At 37.6% G+C, this 21,528-nt stretch overlaps 2 protein-coding genes across 2 annotated transcripts in view; one reads left to right on the top strand and one right to left on the bottom strand.

The window, feature by feature from the left end:
* LOC138324703 (multiple epidermal growth factor-like domains protein 11) overlaps positions 1–3,973 on the bottom strand; it is a 39,037-nt gene extending 35,064 nt beyond the window's left edge. The window contains exon 1 of the mRNA XM_069269754.1: positions 3,827–3,973. Within this exon, the coding sequence (XP_069125855.1) occupies positions 3,827–3,917 (91 nt within the window). The 5' untranslated portion in view covers positions 3,918–3,973. The remainder of the gene's footprint in view (positions 1–3,826) is intronic.
* Positions 3,952–21,295, top strand: LOC138324704 (uncharacterized). Its single transcript, XM_069269756.1, has 4 exons — positions 3,952–4,033; positions 15,921–16,056; positions 18,103–18,240; positions 20,789–21,295. The coding sequence occupies exons 2-4, from the start codon at positions 15,937–15,939 to the stop codon at positions 20,894–20,896; spliced, it is 366 nt and encodes a 121-aa protein (XP_069125857.1). The 5' UTR covers positions 3,952–4,033; positions 15,921–15,936; the 3' UTR covers positions 20,897–21,295.
* Positions 21,296–21,528: the final 233 nt, after the last annotated feature.

Raw genomic sequence — 21,528 nt, forward strand, 5'->3', positions numbered from 1 at the left:
ACAGTAAAGGTTTCACTACCCTGTCATGTGTGTAGCTAACAGTAAAGGTTTCACTACCCTGTCATGTGTGTAGCTAACAGTAAAGGTTTCACTACCCTGTCATGTGTGTGTAGCTAACAGTAAAGGTTTCACTACCCTGTCATGTGTGTGTAGCTAACAGTAAAGGTTTCACTACCCTGTCATGTGTGTAGCTAACAGTAAAGGTTTCACTACCCTGTCATGTGTGTGTAGCTAACAGTAAAGGTTTCACTACCCTGTCATGTGTGTAGCTAACAGTAAAGGTTTCACTACCCTGTCATGTGTGTGTAGCTAACAGTAAAGGTTTCACTACCCTGTCATGTGTGTGTAGCTAACAGTAAAGGTTTCACTACCCTGTCATGTGTGTGTAGCTAACAGTAAAGGTTTCACTACCCTGTCATGTGTGTGTAGCTAACAGTAAAGGTTTCACTACCCTGTCATGTGTGTGTAGCTAACAGTAAAGGTTTCACTACCCTGTCATGTGTGTAGCTAACAGTAAAGGTTTCACTACCCTGTCATGTGTGTAGCTAACAGTAAAGGTTTCACTACCCTGTCATGTGTGTAGCTAACAGTAAAGGTTTCACTACCCTGTCATGTGTGTAGCTAACAGTAAAGGTTTCACTACCCTGTCATGTGTGTAGCTAACAGTAAAGGTTTCACTACCCTGTCATGTGTGTAGCTAACAGTAAAGGTTTCACTACCCTGTCATGTGTGTGTAGCTAACAGTAAAGGTTTCACTACCCTGTCATGTGTGTAGCTAACAGTAAAGGTTTCACTACCCTGTCATGTGTGTAGCTAACAGTAAAGGTTTCACTACCCTGTCATGTGTGTAGCTAACAGTAAAGGTTTCACTACCCTGTCATGTGTGTAGCTAACAGTAAAGGTTTCACTACCCTGTCATGTGTGTAGCTAACAGTAAAGGTTTCACTACCCTGTCATGTGTGTGTAGCTAACAGTAAAGGTTTCACTGCCCTGTCATGTGTGTGTAGCTAACAGTAAAGGTTTCACTACCCTGTCATGTGTGTGTAGCTAACAGTAAAGGTTTCACTACCCTGTCATGTGTGTAGCTAACAGTAAAGGTTTCACTACCCTGTCATGTGTGTAGCTAACAGTAAAGGTTTCACTACCCTGTCATGTGTGTAGCTAACAGTAAAGGTTTCACTACCCTGTCATGTGTGTAGCTAACAGTAAAGGTTTCACTAAAGTTTCACTACCCTGTCATGTGTGTAGCTAACAGTTTAAAGGTTTCACTACCCTGTCATGTGTGTGTAGCTAACAGTAAAGGTTTCACTACCCTGTCATGTGTGTAGCTAACAGTAAAGGTTTCACTACCCTGTCATGTGTGTAGCTAACAGTAAAGGTTTCACTACCCTGTCATGTGTGTAGAACGTGTGTGTGTGTAGCTAACAGTAAGGTTTCACTTCACTACCCTGTCATGTGTGTGTAGCTAACAGTAAAGGTTTCACTACCCTGTCATGTGTGTGTAGCTAACAGTAAAGGTTTCACTACCCTGTCATGTGTGTGTAGCTAACAGTAAAGGTTTCACTACCCTGTCATGTGTGTGTAGCTAACAGTAAAGGTTTCACTACCCTGTCATGTGTGTGTAGCTAACAGTAAAGGTTTCACTACCCTGTCATGTGTGTAGCTAACAGTAAAGGTTTCACTACCCTGTCATGTGTGTAGCTAACAGTAAAGGTTTCACTACCCTGTTGTGTAGCTAACAGTAAAGGTTTCACTACCCTGTCATGTGTGTGTAGCTAACAGTAAAGGTTTCACTACCCTGTCATGTGTGTGTAGCTAACAGTAAAGGTTTCACTACCCTGTCATGTGTGTGTAGCTAACAGTAAAGGTTTCACTACCCTGTCATGTGTGTGTAGCTAACAGTAAAGGTTTCACTACCCTGTCATGTGTGTGTAGCTAACAGTAAAGGTTTCACTACCCTGTCATGTGTGTGTAGCTAACAGTAAAGGTTTCACTACCCTGTCATGTGTGTGTAGCTAACAGTAAAGGTTTCACTACCCTGTCATGTGTGTAGCTAACAGTAAAGGTTTCACTACCCTGTCATGTGTGTAGCTAACAGTAAAGGTTTCACTACCCTGTCATGTGTGTGTAGCTAACAGTAAAGGTTTCACTACCCTGTCATGTGTGTAGCTAACAGTAAAAGTTCACTACCCTGTCATGTGTGTAGCTAACAGTAAAGGTTTACACTACCCTGTCATGTGTGTGTAGCTAACAGTAAAGGTTTCACTACCCTGTCATGTGTGTAGCTAACAGTAAAGGTTTCACTACCCTGTCATGTGTGTGTAGCTAACAGTAAAGGTTTCACTACCCTGTCATGTGTGTAGCTAACAGTAAAGGTTTCACTACCCTGTCATGTGTGTAGCTAGCTAACAGTAAAGGTTTCACTACCCTGTCATTGTGTGTAGCTAACAGTAAAGGTTTCACTACCCTGTCATGTGTGTAGCTAACAGTAAAGGTTTCACTACCCTGTCATGTGTGTAGCTAACAGTAAAGGTTTCACTACCCTGTCATGTGTGTAGCTAACAGTAAAGGTTTCACTACCCTGTCATGTGTGTAGCTAACAGTAAAGGTTTCACTACCCTGTCATGTGTGTAGCTAACAGTAAAGGTTTCACTACCCTGTCATGTGTGTAGCTAACAGTAAAGGTTTCACTCCCTGTCATGTGTGTAGCTAACAGTAAAGGTTTCACTACCCTGTCATGTGTGTAGCTAACAGTAAAGGTTTCACTACCCTGTCATGTGTGTAGCTAACAGTAAAGGTTTCACACTACCCTGTCATGTTGTGTAGCTAACAGTAAAGGTTTCACTACCCTGTCATGTGTGTAGCTAACAGTAAAGGTTTCACTACCCTGTCATGTGTGTAGCTAACAGTAAAGGTTTCACTACCCTGTCATGTGTGTAGCTAACAGTAAAGGTTTCACTACCCTGTCATGTGTGTAGCTAACAGTAAAGGTTTCACTACCCTGTCATGTGTGTAGCTAACAGTAAAGGTTTCACTACCCTGTCATGTGTGTAGCTAACAGTAAAGGTTTCACTACCCTGTCATGTGTGTAGCTAACAGTAAAGGTTTCACTACCCTGTCATGTGTGTAGCTAACAGTAAAGGTTTCACTACCCTGTCATACCCTGTGTGTGTGTAGCTAACAGTTCACTACCCTGTCATGTGTGTGTAGCTAACAGTAAAGGTTTCACTACCCTGTCATGTGTGTAGCTTACATTTTAATAACAAAACAAACACACATTTGTATAAGTATTTCTAGTTAGGTTTATGTGAAACTAAGGCCTACTGGGACCCAACCAGTAGTTGTGATGGAACAGTAGTCTTGATTGTGTGCATATTCTACTGAGCGTCCAGATTTCCAAATGTCTAAATCCGCTGACAAATACTTCATGATGATGTTGTTTTGTTTTTGTGGAAATAATGTATTTCATGAGATGCAAACAATATTTTTTTCGCAAATTATGATTGCTGTTCCTTCATGACTAATGTACTGCTAGGATCCCAGTACACAACCAGGTCTTCACTGTTGAAGGAATATGAAGCAGAAGTGACATGTGTATATGTTCTTTGTACATTGAAAGTCATTTCCATATCTAAAGACGACGTCTAAAACATCTTGCAGAACGCAGTATCTGTTTACAGTGCATAATAAAGCTGTAGATATCTGTTGTAAGACTACAGAACTCTACTGTACTGTATTGCAATAAATAAAGTAATAGGCAGTTGATTGACATACCCGACACACATTGATCAACTGACAGTGTCCGGGTGTAATGGTTCATACTTACCAATGCCAATTATATTCAATAAAAATATCAACAATAACAATAAAAACAGCTCTGGTGAAGCATAGGACCGTCCTTGATGAACTTTCATCATGTCAAAGGCCTTCACTGTTCCTCCCAACTGGTGTCATTTTTTCAACCGGAAGTCCACTACAGTTTTCTAATTTTGAAAGCGGAAGTTGACCGGCAATGACGGAGAGTTAGTGCTAGGTAAGCCATTGGGTTTTTATCACTCTTTTTAGTATGTTTGATTGACATTGGCAAATTTCATGTAATGTTTAATATTGTTAAATTATCTAACCTCTTCTGTTACTATACGAAATCAGTGGACGGCCGTTATTCAGATTATGTTGTACGAGTTCAGATTTTCAGATAAGCGTTACACTGAGCCTATTACCGTACTGTACTGTAGGCCTAACAGTTACTGGGCCTATTACCGTACTGTAACCGTTACTGGGCCTATTACCGTACTGTAACCGTTACTGGGCCTATTACCGTAACCGTTACTGGGCCTATTACCGTACTGTAACCGTTACTCTGGGCCTATTACCGTACTGTAACCGTTACTGGGCCTATTACCGTACTGTAACCGTTACTGGGCCTATTACCGTACTGTAACCGTTACTTGGCCTATTACCGTACTGTAACCGTTACTGGGCCTATTACCATACTGTAACCGTTACTGGGCCTATTACCGTAACCGTTACTGGGCCTATTACCGTACTGTAACAGTTACTCTGGGCCTATTACCATACTGTAACCGTTACTTGGCCTATTACCGTACTGTAACCGTTACTGGGCCTATTACCATACTGTAACCGTTACTTGGCCTATTACCGTACTGTAACCGTTACTGGGCCTATTACCATACTGTAACCGTTACTTGGCCTATTACCGTACTGTAACCGTTACTGGGCCTATTACCGTACTGTAACCGTTGCTTGGCCTATTACCGTACTGTAACCGTTACTGGGCCTATTACCGTACTGTAACCGTTACTGGGCCTATTACCGTACTGTAACTGTTACTGGGCCTATTACCGTACTGTAGGCCTAACAGTTACTGGGCCTATTACCGTACTGTAACTTGGCCTATTACCATAACCGTTACTGGACGTTACAGTTGCTGTTGATAAATCCTACTAATGTTAAGTAATAAAAATTATAGGCCTAAAGATCTTGTTGTCAAAATGATATTGAGAAAGCAGTGTTCGATGTAGACATGGTATATATTTCCCACATAAATTTGTTAGTAGTTTTGTAATGTTGTTGAGATCCTGTTGTTTGTGATGTCATTGAGATCCTGTTGTTTGTACATGTGATGTCATTGAGATCCTGTTGTTTGTGTAATGTTGTTGAGATCCTGTTATTTGTGTAATGTTGTTGAGATCCTGTTGTGTGTGATGTTATTGAGATCCTGTTTGTGCAATGTTGTTGAAATCATGTTTTTTGTGATGTCATTGAGATCCTGTTGTTTGTGTAATGTCGTTGAGATCCTGTTGTTTGTGTAATGTTGTTGAGGTCCTGTTGTTTGTGTAATGTTGTTGAGATCATGTTTTTTATGATGTCATTGAGATCCTGTTGTTTGTGTAATGTTGTTGAGATCCTGTTGTTTGTGTCATGTCATTAAGATCCTGTTATTTTTATCATGTCTTTGAGATCCTGTTGTTTGTGTAATGTCTTTGAGATCCTATTGTAGCTGTTTTTATAAGCTCATCTGGCCTAAAGAAGAGTAAAAATTCTCACATGGCATAATTTCTGTATTGATTGTAATTTGACCACTAAAGCACTGGTCAACTATCCGTTGGGGAAGGGGAACAGAGATTGTATAAATATTGGCTCTAACCCTCCTTGGACAGGATGGATAGGCCTGCAAAAGGGAAAATTGGTTGAGGTAATAGCTTTAAACGTTACTTGTCAAAGTTTTGAATATATTTATTATTTTAACTGAATTTGGCTAGAAACATCATTTGGAGAAGAGCAACAGAGTGGTATAATTTGTGGCTAAGACCTGCCTGAGGAATGAGGAACATGGCCTAATAGGGAAAATTATGGGTGATTCTTTTATTCCTTGATGAAATAAACACTGAACTTATACTCATAACATTGCTGTCAAGAGAACGATACAGGCCGTAGGGGCCTTTTTCAATTTTTTTCTTCTTTCAAAATGTGAGATCCTGACATAGGAATATTGTGCATGTTTGAGTAATGTTGAGATCCTGACACAAGAACATTGTGCATGTTTGAGTAATGTTGAGATACGACATGAGAACTTTGTGCATGTTTGAGTAATGTTGAGATCCTGACGCAAGAACATTGTGCATGTTTGAGTAATGTTGAGATCCTGACGCGAGAACATTGTGCATGTTTGAGTAATGTTGAGATCCGACATGAGAACTTTGTGCATGTTTGAGTAATGTTCCTGACACGAGAACATTGTGCATGTTTGAGTAATGTTGAGATCCTGATGAGAGAACATTGTGCAAGTTTGAGTAATGTTGAGATTCGACATGAGAACATTGTGCATGTTTGAGTAATGTTCCTGATGCGAGAACATTGTGCATGTTTGAGTAATGTTGAGATCCTGATGCGAGAACATTGTGCATGTTTGAGTAATGTTGAGATTCGACATGAGAACATTGTGCATGTTTCAGTAATGTTGAGATCCGACATGAGAACATTGTGCATGTTTGAGTAATGTTGAGATTCGACATGAGAACATTGTGCATGTTTGAGTAATGTTGAGATTCGACATGAGAACATTGTGCATGTTTGAGTAATGTTGAGATTCGACATGAGAACATTGTGCATGTTTGAGTAATGTTGAGATCCTGATGCGAGAACATTGTGCATGTTTGAGTAATGTTGAGATCCTGATACAAGAACATTGTGCATGTTTGAGTAATGTTGAGATACTACATGAGAACATTTTGCATGTTTGAGTAATGTTGAGATCCTGCTGCGAGAACATTGTGCATGTTTGAGTAATGTTTAGATACGACATGAGAACATTGTGCATGTTTGAGTAATGTTGAGATCCGACATGAGAACATTTTGCATGTTTGAGTAATGTTGAGATCCTGACACAAGAACATTGTGCATGTTTGAGTAATGTTGAGATCCTGATGAGAGAACATTGTGCAAGTTTGAGTAATGTTGAGATTCGACATGAGAACATTGTGCATGTTTGAGTAATGTTCCTGATGCGAGAACATTGTGCATGTTTGAGTAATGTTGAGATACTACATGAGAACATTTTGCATGTTTGAGTAATGTTGAGATCCTGACACAAGAACATTGTGCATGTTTGAGTAATGTTGAGATCCTGATGAGAGAACATTGTGCAAGTTTGAGTAATGTTGAGATTCGACATGAGAACATTATGCATGTTTGAGTAATGTTCCTGATGCGAGAACATTGTGCATGTTTGAGTAATGTTGAGATCCTAATGCGAGAACATTGTGCATGTTTGAGTAATATTGAGATTCGACATGAGAACATTGTGCATGTTTCAGTAATGTTGTGATCCGACATGAGAACATTGTGCATGTTTGAGTAATGTTCCTGACGCGAGAACACTGTGCATGTTTGGGTAATGTTGAGATTCGACATGAGAACATTTTGCATGTTTGAGTAATGTTGAGATCCGACATGAGAACATTATGCATGTTTGAGTAATGTTGAGATCCTGATGCGAGGATATTGTGCATGTTTGAGTAATGTTGAGATCCTGATGCGAGGATATTGTGCATGTTTGAGCAATGTTTAGATCCTGATACAAGAACATTGTGCATGTTTGAGTAATGTTGAGATACTACATGAGAACATTTTGCATGTTTGAGTAATGTTGAGATCCTGCTGTGAGAACATTGTGCATGTTTGAGTAATGTTGAGATTCGACATGAGAACATTGTGCATGTTTGAGTAATGTTGAGATCCGACATGAGAACATTTTGCATGTTTGAGTAATGTTGAGATCCTGATGCGAGGATATTGTGCATATTTGAGTAATGTTGAGATTCTGATGCGAGGATATTGTGCATGTTTGATTAATGTTAAGATCCTGATACAAGAACATTTTGCATGTTTGAGTAATGTTGAGATACTACATGAGAACATTTTGCATGTTTGAGTAATGTTGAGATCCTGCTGCGAGAACATTGTGCATGTTTGAGTAATGTTGAGATCCGACATGAGAACATTGTGCATGTTTGAGTAATGTTCCTGACGCGAGAACATTGTGCATGTTTGAGTAATGTTGAGATTCGACTTGAGAACATTGTGCATGTTTGAGTAATGTTGAGATCCGACATGAGAACATTGTGCATGTTTGAGTAATGTTCCTGACGCGAGAACATTTTGCATGTTTGAGTAATGTTGAGATCCGACATGAGAACATTTTGCATGTTTGAGTAATGTTCCTGACGCGAGAACATTGTGCATGTTTGAGTAATATTGAGATCCTGATGCGAGAACATTGTGCATGTTTGAGTAATGTTGAGATTCGACATGAGAACATTGTGCATGTTTGAGTAATGTTGAGATACGACATGAGAACATTGTGCATGTTTGAGTAATGTTCCTGACGCGAGAACATTGTGCATGTTTGAGTAATGTTGAGATTCGACATGAGAACATTGTGCATGTTTGAGTAATGTTGAAATCCTGATGCGAGAACATTGTGCATGTTTGAGTAATGTTGAGATTCGACATGAGAACATTGTGCATGTTTGAGTAATATTGAGATTCGACATGAGAACATTTTGCATGTTTGAGTAATGTTGAGATCCTGATGCGAGAACATTGTGCATGTTTGAGTAATGTTGAGATTTGACATGAGAACATTGTGCATGTTTGGGTAATGTTGAGATTCGACATGGGAACATTGTGCATGTTTGAGTAATGTTGAGATCCTGATGCGAGAACATTGTGCATGTTTGAGTAATGTTGAGATTCGACATGAGAACATTGTGCATGTTTGAGTAATATTGAGATTCGACATGAGAACATTTTGCATGTTTGAGTAATGTTGAGATCCTGATGCGAGAACATTGTGCATGTTTGAGTAATGTTGAGATTTGACATGAGAACATTGTGCATGTTTGAGTAATGTTGAGATTCGACATGAGAACATTTTGCATGTTTGAGTAATGTTCCTGACGCGAGAACATTGTGCATGTTTGAGTAATATTGAGATCCTGATGCGAGGACATTGTGCATGTTTGAGTAATGTTGAGATCCGACATGAGAACATTTTGCAAGTTTGAGTAATGTTGAGATCCTGATGTGAGAACATTGTGCATGTTTGAGTAATGTTCCTGACGCGAGAACATTGTGCATGTTTGAGTAATATTGAGATCCTGACGCGAGAACATTGTGCATGTTTGAGTAATGTTGAGATTCGACATGAGAACATTGTGCATGTTTGAGTAATGTTGCGATCCTAATGCGAGGACATTGTGCATATTTGAGTAAAGTTGAGATCCTGATGCGAGAACATTGTGCATGTTTGAGTAATGTTGAGATTCGACATGAGAACATTGTGCATGTTTGAGTAATGTTGAGATCCTGATGCGAGGACATTGTGCATATTTGAGTAAAGTTGAGATCCTGATGCGAGAACATTGTGCATGTTTGAGTAATGTTGAGATTCGACATGAGAACATTGTGCATGTTTGAGTAATGTTGAGATTCGACCTGAGAACATTGTGCATGTTTGAGTAATGTTCAGATTCGACATGAGAACATTGTGAATGTTTGAGTAATGTTGAGATTCGACACGAGAACATTGTGCATGTTTGAGTAATGTTGAGATCCGACATGAGAACATTGTGCATGTTTGAGTAATGTTCCTGACGTGAGAACATTGTGCATGTTTGAGTAATATTGAGATCCTGATGCGAGGTCATTGTGCATATTTGAGTTAAGTTGAGATCCTGATGCGAGAACATTGTGCATGTTTGAGTAATGTTGAGATTCGACATGAGAACATTGTGCATGTTTGAGTAATGTTGAGATCCTGATGCGAGAACATTGTGCATGTTTGAGTAATGTTGAGATTCGACATGAGAACATTGTGCATGTTTGAGTAATGTTGAGATTCGACATGAGAACATTGTGCATGTTTGAGTAATGTTGAGATTCGACGCGAGAACATTGTGCATGTTTGAGTAATGTTGAGATTTGACATGAGAACATTGTGCATGTTTGAGTAATGTTGAGATTCGACATGAGAACATTGTGCATGTTTGAGTAATGTTGAGATCCTGATGCGAGAACATTGTGCATGTTTGAGTAATGTTGAGATTCGACATGAGAACATTGTGCATGTTTGAGTAATGTTGAGATTCGACACGAGAACATTGTGCATGTTTGAGTAATGTTGAGATACTACATGAGAACATTTTGCATGTTTGAGTAATGTTGAGATCCTGCTGCGAGAACATTGTGCATGTTTGAGTAATGTTGAGATCCGACATGAGAACATTTTGCAAGTTTGAGTAATGTTGAGATCCTGATGTGAGAACATTGTGCATGTTTGAGTAATGTTCCTGACGCGAGAACATTGTGCATGTTTGAGTAATATTGAGATCCTGACGCGAGAACATTGTGCATGTTTGAGTAATGTTGAGATCCGACATGAGAACATTTTGCAAGTTTGAGTAATGTTGAGATCCTGATGTGAGAACATTGTGCATGTTTGAGTAATGTTCCTGACGCGAGAACATTGTGCATGTTTGAGTAATATTGAGATCCTGACGCGAGAACATTGTGCATGTTTGAGTAATGTTGAGATTCGACATGAGAACATTGTGCATGTTTGAGTAATGTTGCGATCCTAATGCGAGGACATTGTGCATATTTGAGTAAAGTTGAGATCCTGATGCGAGAACATTGTGCATGTTTGAGTAATGTTGAGATTCGACATGAGAACATTGTGCATGTTTGAGTAATGTTGAGATCCTGATGCGAGAACATTGTGCATGTTTGAGTAATGTTGAGATCCTGATGCGAGAACATTGTGCATGTTTGAGTACATTCGACATGAGAACATTGTGCATGTTTGAGTAATGTTGAGATTCGACATGAGAACATTGTGCATGTTTGAGTAATGTTCAGATTCGACATGAGAACATTGTGAATGTTTGAGTAATGTTGAGATTCGACACGAGAACATTGTGCATGTTTGAGTAATGTTGAGATCCGACATGAGAACATTGTGCATGTTTGAGTAATGTTCCTGACGTGAGAACATTGTGCATGTTTGAGTAATATTGAGATCCTGATGCGAGGTCATTGTGCATATTTGAGTTAAGTTGAGATCCTGATGCGAGAACATTGTGCATGTTTGAGTAATGTTGAGATTCGACATGAGAACATTGTGCATGTTTGAGTAATGTTGAGATCCTGATGCGAGAACATTGTGCATGTTTGAGTAATGTTGAGATTCGACATGAGAACATTGTGCATGTTTGAGTAATATTGAGATTCGACATGAGAACATTTTGCATGTTTGAGTAATGTTGAGATCCTGATGCGAGAACATTGTGCATGTTTGAGTAATGTTGAGATTTGACATGAGAACATTGTGCATGTTTGAGTAATGTTGAGATTCGACATGAGAACATTGTGCATGTTTGAGTAATGTTGAGATCCTGATGCGAGAACATTGTGCATGTTTGAGTAATGTTGAGATTCGACATGAGAACATTGTGCATGTTTGAGTAATGTTGAGATTCGACATGAGAACATTGTGCATGTTTGAGTAATGTTGAGATACTACATGAGAACATTTTGCATGTTTGAGTAATGTTGAGATCCTGCTGCGAGAACATTGTGCATGTTTGAGTAATGTTGAGATCCGACATGAGAACATTGTGCATGTTTGAGTAATGTTCCTGACGCGAGAACATTGTGCATGTTTGAGTAATGTTGAGATTCGACTTGAGAACATTGTGCATGTTTGAGTAATGTTGAGATCCGACATGAGAACATTGTGCATGTTTGAGTAATGTTCCTGACGCGAGAACATTTTGCATGTTTGAGTAATGTTGAGATCCGACATGAGAACATTTTGCATGTTTGAGTAATGTTCCTGACGCGAGAACATTGTGCATGTTTGAGTAATATTGAGATCCTGATGCGAGAACATTGTGCATGTTTGAGTAATGTTGAGATTTGACATGAGAACATTGTGCATGTTTGAGTAATGTTGAGATTCGACATGAGAACATTTTGCATGTTTGAGTAATGTTCCTGACGCGAGAACATTGTGCATGTTTGAGTAATATTGAGATCCTGATGCGAGGACATTGTGCATGTTTGAGTAATGTTGAGATCCGACATGAGAACATTGTGCAAGTTTGAGTAATGTTGAGATCCTGATGTGAGAACATTGTGCATGTTTGAGTAATGTTCCTGACGCGAGAACATTGTGCATGTTTGAGTAATATTGAGATCCTGACGCGAGAACATTGTGCATGTTTGAGTAATGTTGAGATTCGACATGAGAACATTGTGCATGTTTGAGTAATGTTGCGATCCTAATGCGAGGACATTGTGCATATTTGAGTAAAGTTGAGATCCTGATGCGAGAACATTGTGCATGTTTGAGTAATGTTGAGATTCGACATGAGAACATTGTGCATGTTTGAGTAATGTTGAGATCCTGATGCGAGGACATTGTGCATATTTGAGTAAAGTTGAGATCCTGATGCGAGAACATTGTGCATGTTTGAGTAATGTTGAGATTTGACATGAGAACATTGTGCATGTTTGAGTAATGTTGAGATTCGACATGAGAACATTGTGCATGTTTGAGTAATGTTCAGATTCGACATGAGAACATTGTGAATGTTTGAGTAATGTTGAGATTCGACACGAGAACATTGTGCATGTTTGAGTAATGTTGAGATCCGACATGAGAACATTGTGCATGTTTGAGTAATGTTCCTGACATGAGAACATTGTGCATGTTTGAGTAATATTGAGATCCTGATGCGAGGTCATTGTGCATATTTGAGTTAAGTTGAGATCCTGACATGAGAACATTGTGCATGTTTGAGTAATGTTGAGATTCGACATGAGAACATTGTGCATGTTTGAGTAATGTTGAGATCCTGATGCGAGAACATTGTGCATGTTTGAGTAATGTTGAGATTCGACATGAGAACATTGTGCATGTTTGAGTAATGTTGAGATTCGACATGAGAACATTGTGCATGTTTGAGTAATGTTGAGATTCGACATGAGAACATTGTGCATGTTTGAGTAATGTTGAGATCCTGATGCGAGAACATTGTGCATGTTTGAGTAATGTTGAGATCCGACATGAGAACATTGTGCATGTTTGAGTAATGTTCCTGACGCGAGAACATTGTGCATGTTTGAGTAATATTGAGATCCTGATGCGAGAACATTGTGCATGTTTGAGTAATGTTGAGATCCGACATGAGAACATTGTGCAAGTTTGAGTAATGTTGAGATCCTGATGTGAGAACATTGTGCATGTTTGAGTAATGTTCCTGACGCGAGAACATTGTGCATGTTTGAGTAATATTGAGATCCTGACGCGAGAACATTGTGCATGTTTGAGTAATGTTGAGATTCGACATGAGAACATTGTGCATGTTTGAGTAATGTTGCGATCCTAATGCGAGGACATTGTGCATATTTGAGTAAAGTTGAGATCCTGATGCGAGAACATTGTGCATGTTTGAGTAATGTTGAGATTCGACATGAGAACATTGTGCATGTTTGAGTAATGTTGAGATCCTGATGCGAGGACATTGTGCATATTTGAGTAAAGTTGAGATCCTGATGCGAGAACATTGTGCATGTTTGAGTAATGTTGAGATCCTGATGCGAGAACATTGTGCATGTTTGAGTAATGTTGAGATTCGACATGAGAACATTGTGCATGTTTGAGTAATGTTGAGATCCTGATGCGAGAACATTGTGCATGTTTGAGTAATGTTGAGATTCGACATGAGAACATTGTGCATGTTTGAGTAATGTTGAGATTCGACATGAGAACATTGTGCATGTTTGAGTAATGTTCAGATTCGACATGAGAACATTGTGAATGTTTGAGTAATGTTGAGATTCGACATGAGAACATTGTGCATGTTTGAGTAATGTTCCTGACGTGAGAACATTGTGCATGTTTGAGTAATATTGAGATCCTGATGCGAGGTCATTGTGCATATTTGAGTTAAGTTGAGATCCTGATGCGAGAACATTGTGCATGTTTGAGTAATGTTGAGATTCGACATGAGAACATTGTGCATGTTTGAGTAATGTTGAGATTCGACATGAGAACATTGTGCATGTTTGAGTAATGTTGAGATTCGACATGAGAACATTGTGCATGTTTGAGTAATGTTGAGATTCGACATGAGAACATTGTGCATGTTTGAGTAATGTTGAGATTCGACATGAGAACATTTTGCATGTTTGAGTAATGTTCCTGACGCAAGAACATTGTGCATGAATGAGTAATGTTGAGATCCAACACGAGACATTTTGCATGTTTGAGTAATGTTGAGATTCGACATGAGAACTTTGTGCATGTTTGAGTAATGTTGAGATCCAACACGAGAACATTTTGCATGTTTGAGTAATGTTGAGATCCAACACAAGAACATTGTGCATGTTTGAGTAATGTTGAGATCCAACATGAGAACTTTGTGCATGTTTGAATAATGTTGAGATCCTAATGTGAGAATATTGTGCATGTTTGAGTAATGTTGAGATTCGACATGAGAACATTGTGCATGTTTGAGTAATGTTGAGATTCGACATGAGAACATTGTGCATGTTTGAGTAATGTTCCTGACGTGAGAACATTTTGCATGTTTGAGTAATGTTGAGATCCAACACGAGAACATTGTGCATGTTTGAGTAATGTTGAGATCCAACATGAGAACATTGTGCATGTTTGAGTAATGTTGAGATCCTAATGTGAGAAAATTGTGTATGTTTGAATAATGTTGAGATCCTAATGTGAGAATATTGTGTATGTTTGAGTAATGTTGAGATCCTAATGTGATAATATTGTGAATGTTTGAGTAATGTTGAGATCCTAATGTGAGAATATTGTGTATGTTTGAGTAATGTTGAGATCCAACATGAGAACATTGTGCATGTTTGAGTAATGTTGAGATTCGACATGAGAATATTGTGTATGTTTGAGTAATGTTGAGATCCAACACGAGAACATTTTGCATGTTTGAGTAATGTTGAGATCCTAATGTGAGAATATTGTGTATGTTTGAGTGATGTTGAGATCCTAATGTGAGAATATTGTGTATGTTTGAGTAATGTTGAGATCCTAATGTGAGAATATTGTGTATGTTTGAGTAATGTTGAGATCCTAATGTGAGAATATTGTGTATGTTTGAGTAATGTTGAGATCCTAATGTGAGAATATTGTGTATGTTTGAGGAATGTTGAGATCCTAATGTGAGAATATTGTGTATGTTTGAGTAATGTTGAGATCCTAATGTGAGAACATTTTGCATGTTTGAGTAATGTTGAGATCCTAATGTGAGAATATTGTGTATGTTTGAGTAATGTTGAGATCCTGATGTGAGAATATTGTGAATGTTTGAGTAATGTTGAGATCCTAATGTGAGAATATTGTGTATGTTTGAGTAATGTTGAGATCCTAATGTGAGAATATTGTGTATGTTTGAGTAATGTTGAGATCCTAATGTGAGAATATTGTGTATGTTTGAGTAATGTTGAGATCCTGATGTGAGAATATTGTGTATGTTTGAGTAATGTTGAGATCCTAATGTGAGAATATTGTGTATGTTTGAGTAATGTTGAGATCCTAATGTGAGAATATTGTGTATGTTTGAGTAATGTTGAGATCCTGATGTGAGAATATTGTGTATGTTTGAGTAATGTTGAGATCCTAATGTGAGAACATTGTGCATGTTTGAGTAATGTTGAGATCCAACATGAGAACATTTTGCATGTTTGAGTAATGTTGAGATCCTGATGTGAGAATATTGTGTATGTTTGAGTAATGTTGAGATCCTAATGTGAGAATATTGTGTATGTTTGAGTAATGTTGAGATCCTATTTTTCAGGGTTTAGGATGACAGGATGAAGCCGTTGGTGGCAGTGTGTTGCTGCCTGATAATACTCGTGTTGTTTGAAGTGACGACTGAGGCTGGAGGAGTGATTTATAACTATAAACGCTACACTTACAAGAAAAAGAGAGATGTAAGTCTGTGTTGTCTTTTGTCATTACCACCGGTGTATCTAGTGGTGTCGCTAGAAAATCGTTGTTTGGGGGGTCAGGGGGGGGGGGGGTTCCCCCTGGAAAAACCCCTGGAAAAAATATGATTTAAAATGACAGAGATGAGTTTTACGATGTATTTTCATGATTTTATAGCGTTTTTTTTTGTTGTTGGTTTTTTTTTTTCATTTTTTTTCTCAAAATATACACAACACAACATGTACAGATGATACATGAAAAACAAGTACAATAGAAGTTGCATTTGTAGAATTATTTCAAATTGCATATTTCAACGTGTATTACTGTTATTATCCTTTGAGCTTTTAGTTCAAATTTAATATGATTTTTAGACTGTTTAAATTGAGTTCTTTTTCTAGACATTTGCAGTTGTAAATGTATTGTTTTACTAAAAGCAGTGTCAAATTTTCATTATGAAAATTATCAAATTTTCATCATGAAAATTAGTTTTTGTACTATCTTGTTTGCTGAAAATAAAATCCTGTTTTTCAAATTTAATACTTAAATTATTAGTAATTATAGAAATTCTTAATTGTTCAATCAAATTTGATACATTTTCACAGTCCCAAAATATATGAGTGATTGTTTCTGGATGTGTTTTACAAAATGTACATAGATTGTTGTTTGATTTACCAATTCTTAATAGAAATGATTTTATAGTTAGTAGTTAGTAGGGGCTAGTAGTATCATTAGAAGGGTGTTTATAAATATTTCCTCATCCATCTTGATCAATTTCAAAATTTTGATTCAATTTATTTTGAGCAGAAGGTATAACTTCATTTTTAGCTCACCTGGTCTGAAAGTTATGAAGCTTATGTCATACCGTGGCGTCAGGCGTCTGTCGTCCGTCTGTCCGTCAACAATCTTAACGTAGTAATTTTGCGAAGAAAAAATAACGCTGAAACGGAAAGACATATTGCAGATTGAAAATTACCTATATTTAGAAATTTTAATTGTAAATGTTGACGAAAGGCGCAAACATTTTTGTGTTTTGGGGGGTCCCAAGTCGAACAGTTTTTTTTTTTTTTTTGATAATTGATTGATGTGCACACAGTTGCGTTTTTGCGTCAACGGTAGCTACGTCACTGGTATCATTGTATGTAAAAGTTATGGTAATCGGACTCGCATTTAAAGTTCACCATATTAAAGGGCCACTACCTTTCCGAAACGGTTTTTATTTTTTTTAAATAGGAATGTAAAACGAATCAATAATTTTGTAGAGTCGCAGAAGTTATTAACTATACGTATACTAGCACACTTATCATCACCTCCAGAACTGTTTAGTTAGAATAAATAAAATGTTAATTTTCATAACGCGGGTCGTTTTATGTTTCCCGCTGTCGTCCTAAATGCCGCGCGGTAGTTGACTATCACTGCGCCAGACGGCAAAACAGCGAAATGAATCTCCATTGTTATCGTACATTAGATAGGAAATCTTGCATATGTTTGGTGTTGTAACCTCATCTTAAGCCATTGATATATATTTTCTTTTGTTATTAATGTTTTTAAGAAACCTTTAAATTTTGCTTTGGAAAGGTAGTGGGCCTTTAAGGCTAACGAATATATATTATAATAATTCCATTTTGCTTGTAACAAGAATTTTCATTGGCTTAAAAGTTTACCTTATTAGCCCATAAAAGAAAAAAATGGTGTTGTTGTTTGTAACCTCACTTCAGATTGGCCAAGATTATGATTTCACAGAAAAAAAAGAGTCGCAAAAAGAATTTTGAATTTTGAAGAAATAATCTTTAGTAAATTGAATTATAATGATTAACTTGAATAGATTTTTTATGTTATGAAGATATAACACAAAAATCTGAGTGTACTCTCATCATAAACCACTTCGCGGTTTATTTAGAATACACTCAGATTTTTGTGTTATATCTCCATAACATAAAAAATTTATGCAAGTTAGTCCTTTACTACAGTACATAGTTTAAAATATTCAGTACCAGTACTATACATCACTGGCTTTTGAAAGAGTTGTGTTGATTTTCACATTTTGATTACAGGACAAGAAATACCGCAATGCTAAGACTGTGTGTGAGGTGAAATCTGAGTGTCTGAGACAACAGGGAGTGGACCAGACAGCGTGTGTGAGACAGTGTATATCTAAATTCTGTTATGAGGAACTGTATGGTAGTGATGCAGTAAGTAATTTACTTCCTGTTCTTGTTTACACAGTAAAACATACTAACTTCTTTGACATCCTGTTTCCTGTTGTCCAATATAGATCTGGTTCAGTAACTTACCTGGCTTTGTTCTAGTAAAACTAACTCCTTTGACTCCTGTGTTTCCTGGCAGTTTGGTAAATGTTACTGTACACATACTTATTTTAGTCTTTGAAGTGCTAATTACTGTAATGTACAGCGCTAAATTTTGTAAAATGGTATATCCGGTATTGATCCACCGAATGGCACTAATGAAATTACTATACTTGTGTTAAAATTTGTCTGCACTAAAAGATGTATGTTTAGAGTACATTGAACTAATAGTCATTTGAAGATATATCAGAAGATCTTAACCACTGTGACTTTGATAGAATATTGATGGTATTAAGAATAGAGAGGAACATTGAGAACCATTTGCCCATCATCCACATATTTTTAGATCACCTGAGACAAAGTCTCAAGTGACCTATTCTAATCGCCTTTTGTCCGTCGTCGTCCGTCGTATGTCCGTAAACAACTTACATTTTCGACTTCTTCTCCAAAACTGCAGAAGCAATTTCAATGAAATTTTGCACAAACCTTCTTAGGCATAAGGCCAATCAAAATTGTGAATTATATGGTCCCCACCCCCCAGGGGGCTGTGGGAGGGGCCAAAAGGGGTAAAATTGAGTAAAATTTCAAAAATCTTCTTCTCTACTCGCAGATGAGGTAGGATCAAATACTCTTCATAGATAGAAAGGTCTTAAGGTCCTTTACAAAAATTGTGAATTATATGACCCTGGGGTCTCTAGTTTCCCCCTGGGTCCCCCTGGGGAGGAGGTTAAGTTTACTATAGTTTATATTGGGAAAACACATTTTTGAGCATTATTTGGTCATTTGTAATAGGAAATGAGTCAAATGTTGTCCGAATTATCAGTATGAGATGGCCATTTAATCCTTTTAACAAATTTTCTATGACTGATCCCCAGGGGCCTTAGGGGCGGGGTCAAAAGGGGTCAAATAGGCTAAAACTTCAAAAATCTTCTTCTGAAATTCTGGAAATGGTAGAATCAAATACTTTTCATAAATAGAAAGGTCATAAGGTCCTTTACAAAAATTGTGAATTATGTGACCCTGGGGTCTCACGTTTCCCCCTGGGGAGGGGGTCAAGTTTACTATGGTTTATATAGGGAAAACACATTTATGAGCATTTTTTGCTCAATTTTCATTGGAAACGAGTCAAACTTGGTTAGAATTATTAGCCTTAAATAGCATTTTAATATCATATCCATATTGGTCAGAGGGGCCGGGCTAAAAATGGTCAAATAGGCTAAAACTTCAAAAATATTCTTCTAAAATTCTGGAAATCGTAGAATCAAATACACTTTATATATGAAAAGGTCTTAAAGTTTGTTTTATAAAAATTGTAAATTATATGACCCTGGTGTCTCATGTTTCCCCTTTGGGAGGGGGTCAAGTTTACTATAGTTTATATAGGTAAACACATTAATGAGCATTTTTTGCTCAATTTTCATAGGAAATGAGTCAAACTTGGTTAGAATTATTAGCCTGAGATAGCATTTTAGTATCATGTCCACATTGGTCCTGGCCGACCCCCTGGGGGCAGAGGGGCGGGGCTAAAAAAGGGTCAAATAGGCTAAAACTTCAAAAATCTTCTAAAATTCTGGAAATAGTAGAATCAAATAATTATAGATAGAAAGGTCTAAAGGTGTTTTATAAAAATTGTGAATTATATGACCTTGGGGTCTCACGTTACCCCCTGGGGAGGGGTCAAGTTTACTTTAGTTTATATAGGAAAAACATATTTGTGAACATTATTTACCCAATTTTCAAGGAAATTAGTCAAACTTGATTAGAATTATTAGCCGAAGATATAGCATTTTAACATCCATATCCGTCCTCTATGACCACCTGGGGGACCAGAGGGGAAGGACCAAACAGGGTCAAAATGATTAAAATTTCAAAAAATACCTCTAAGTTCACAGGTTTGATGGAAGCAAATACTCATCATAGTCTAAAAAGTCAAATTTATAAATCACTGACCAACTTCAAGGCCCAGCATATAGTGTTTATATGTCTTTAATTTGTTTCATTATTTGTTTTATTATATATTCTAACTCAGGTGACCGTTAAGGCCCATGGGCCTCTTGTTAATCCTCTACCATGAACTAGTGTTATATTCCCTTCATAATACATAACAGTTTAGGGTTAAATTAGATTAATGTCCTATTAACAGCCAGGGTCATGGAAGGACATGCCAGGTTTGTGGGTGAAGGAAAGCCGGAGTACCTGGAAAAAACCCACCAACCAGCAGTCAGTATCTGACAACTGCCACACATGTGGTTCGAACGCATGACTCACGGGTGGAGGTCTTGTAGTAATATGTCGAGACATCTTAACTACTTTGGCCCCAAATGCATAAGGGGACAGTGACATTGATATTGTTTAATGGACATTTCTAGTTTTTTTTCTGCCAGCAATTTTATTCTGATAATTTACCTAAAACTTGTAATTTTGATCTTTGCAGCTTGAAGAAGGAGAGATAGATGTGCGCCTGAATTCATTTAAAGGATGTCTTGCCCAGGAGAAGCGAACGTCTATTTATGAAGAATCTCTGAATAATCAGCTCAACTGAATCAAACCAGCAAAATTTCAATTTCTCTTTGTTCCTGCAATTTAGTTATGATTTATTTGTGTAATATCGGACTTTCCCTGATTACTGGTGCTTAGTGGCAGCCAAGAAAGTGATAGGAAGATATACAGTATATGAAATGGGTGAGTGTATGCACCCACCATATTTTTATTAAGTATTTGAGCAAAGGTAATCTTATCACATGTTGACTTTTTGTGGGACTATAAACCCACTAAGCAGTTATTCTCATAGCCTAGGCACAACTTGACAATGAGTTAAAAGTGAAAAAGTAAGTGTAGATGAGGTGAAAAGCAGTGAAAAAGATTTTTGTCAATGAATCAGTTAAGAGTGTCATTGTGATGAAATTTTGTAGTTTTTTAGAAATAAAGAGTTAAAATTGGATTGAAGTGAGTGGGGTTTCTTTTGTCATAGGTTCACTTTATTTCAAAGAAAACAGGTTTTATTGGTGGAGAAAAGTTAGAGTACCTTGAGAAAAAAACCACCAGCCAGCAGTCAGTGGAGAATACAACAATGCCCAATGTACTGCAATTATTCATCTTCTACCAAGACAGTTAGGATCGTATAGGAGACACCACATACATGACCACTGTAATGCTGAATGGAATTTAAAGTCA

Source organism: Argopecten irradians, chromosome 6 (genome assembly GCF_041381155.1).
Source record: "Argopecten irradians isolate NY chromosome 6, Ai_NY, whole genome shotgun sequence".
Lineage (NCBI taxonomy): Eukaryota > Metazoa > Mollusca > Bivalvia > Pectinida > Pectinidae > Argopecten > Argopecten irradians.

Bases quoted from the DNA above. Each gene is read 5' to 3' on its own strand.
- LOC138324704 (XM_069269756.1), top strand. From the start codon at position 15,937: ATGAAGCCGTTGGTGGCAGTGTGTTGCTGCCTGATAATACTCGTGTTG. The intron at 16,057-18,102 runs GTAAGTCTGTGT...TTTTGATTACAG, and splicing joins CTTACAAGAAAAAGAGAGAT to GACAAGAAATACCGCAATGC. The intron at 18,241-20,788 runs GTAAGTAATTTA...TGATCTTTGCAG, and splicing joins AACTGTATGGTAGTGATGCA to CTTGAAGAAGGAGAGATAGA.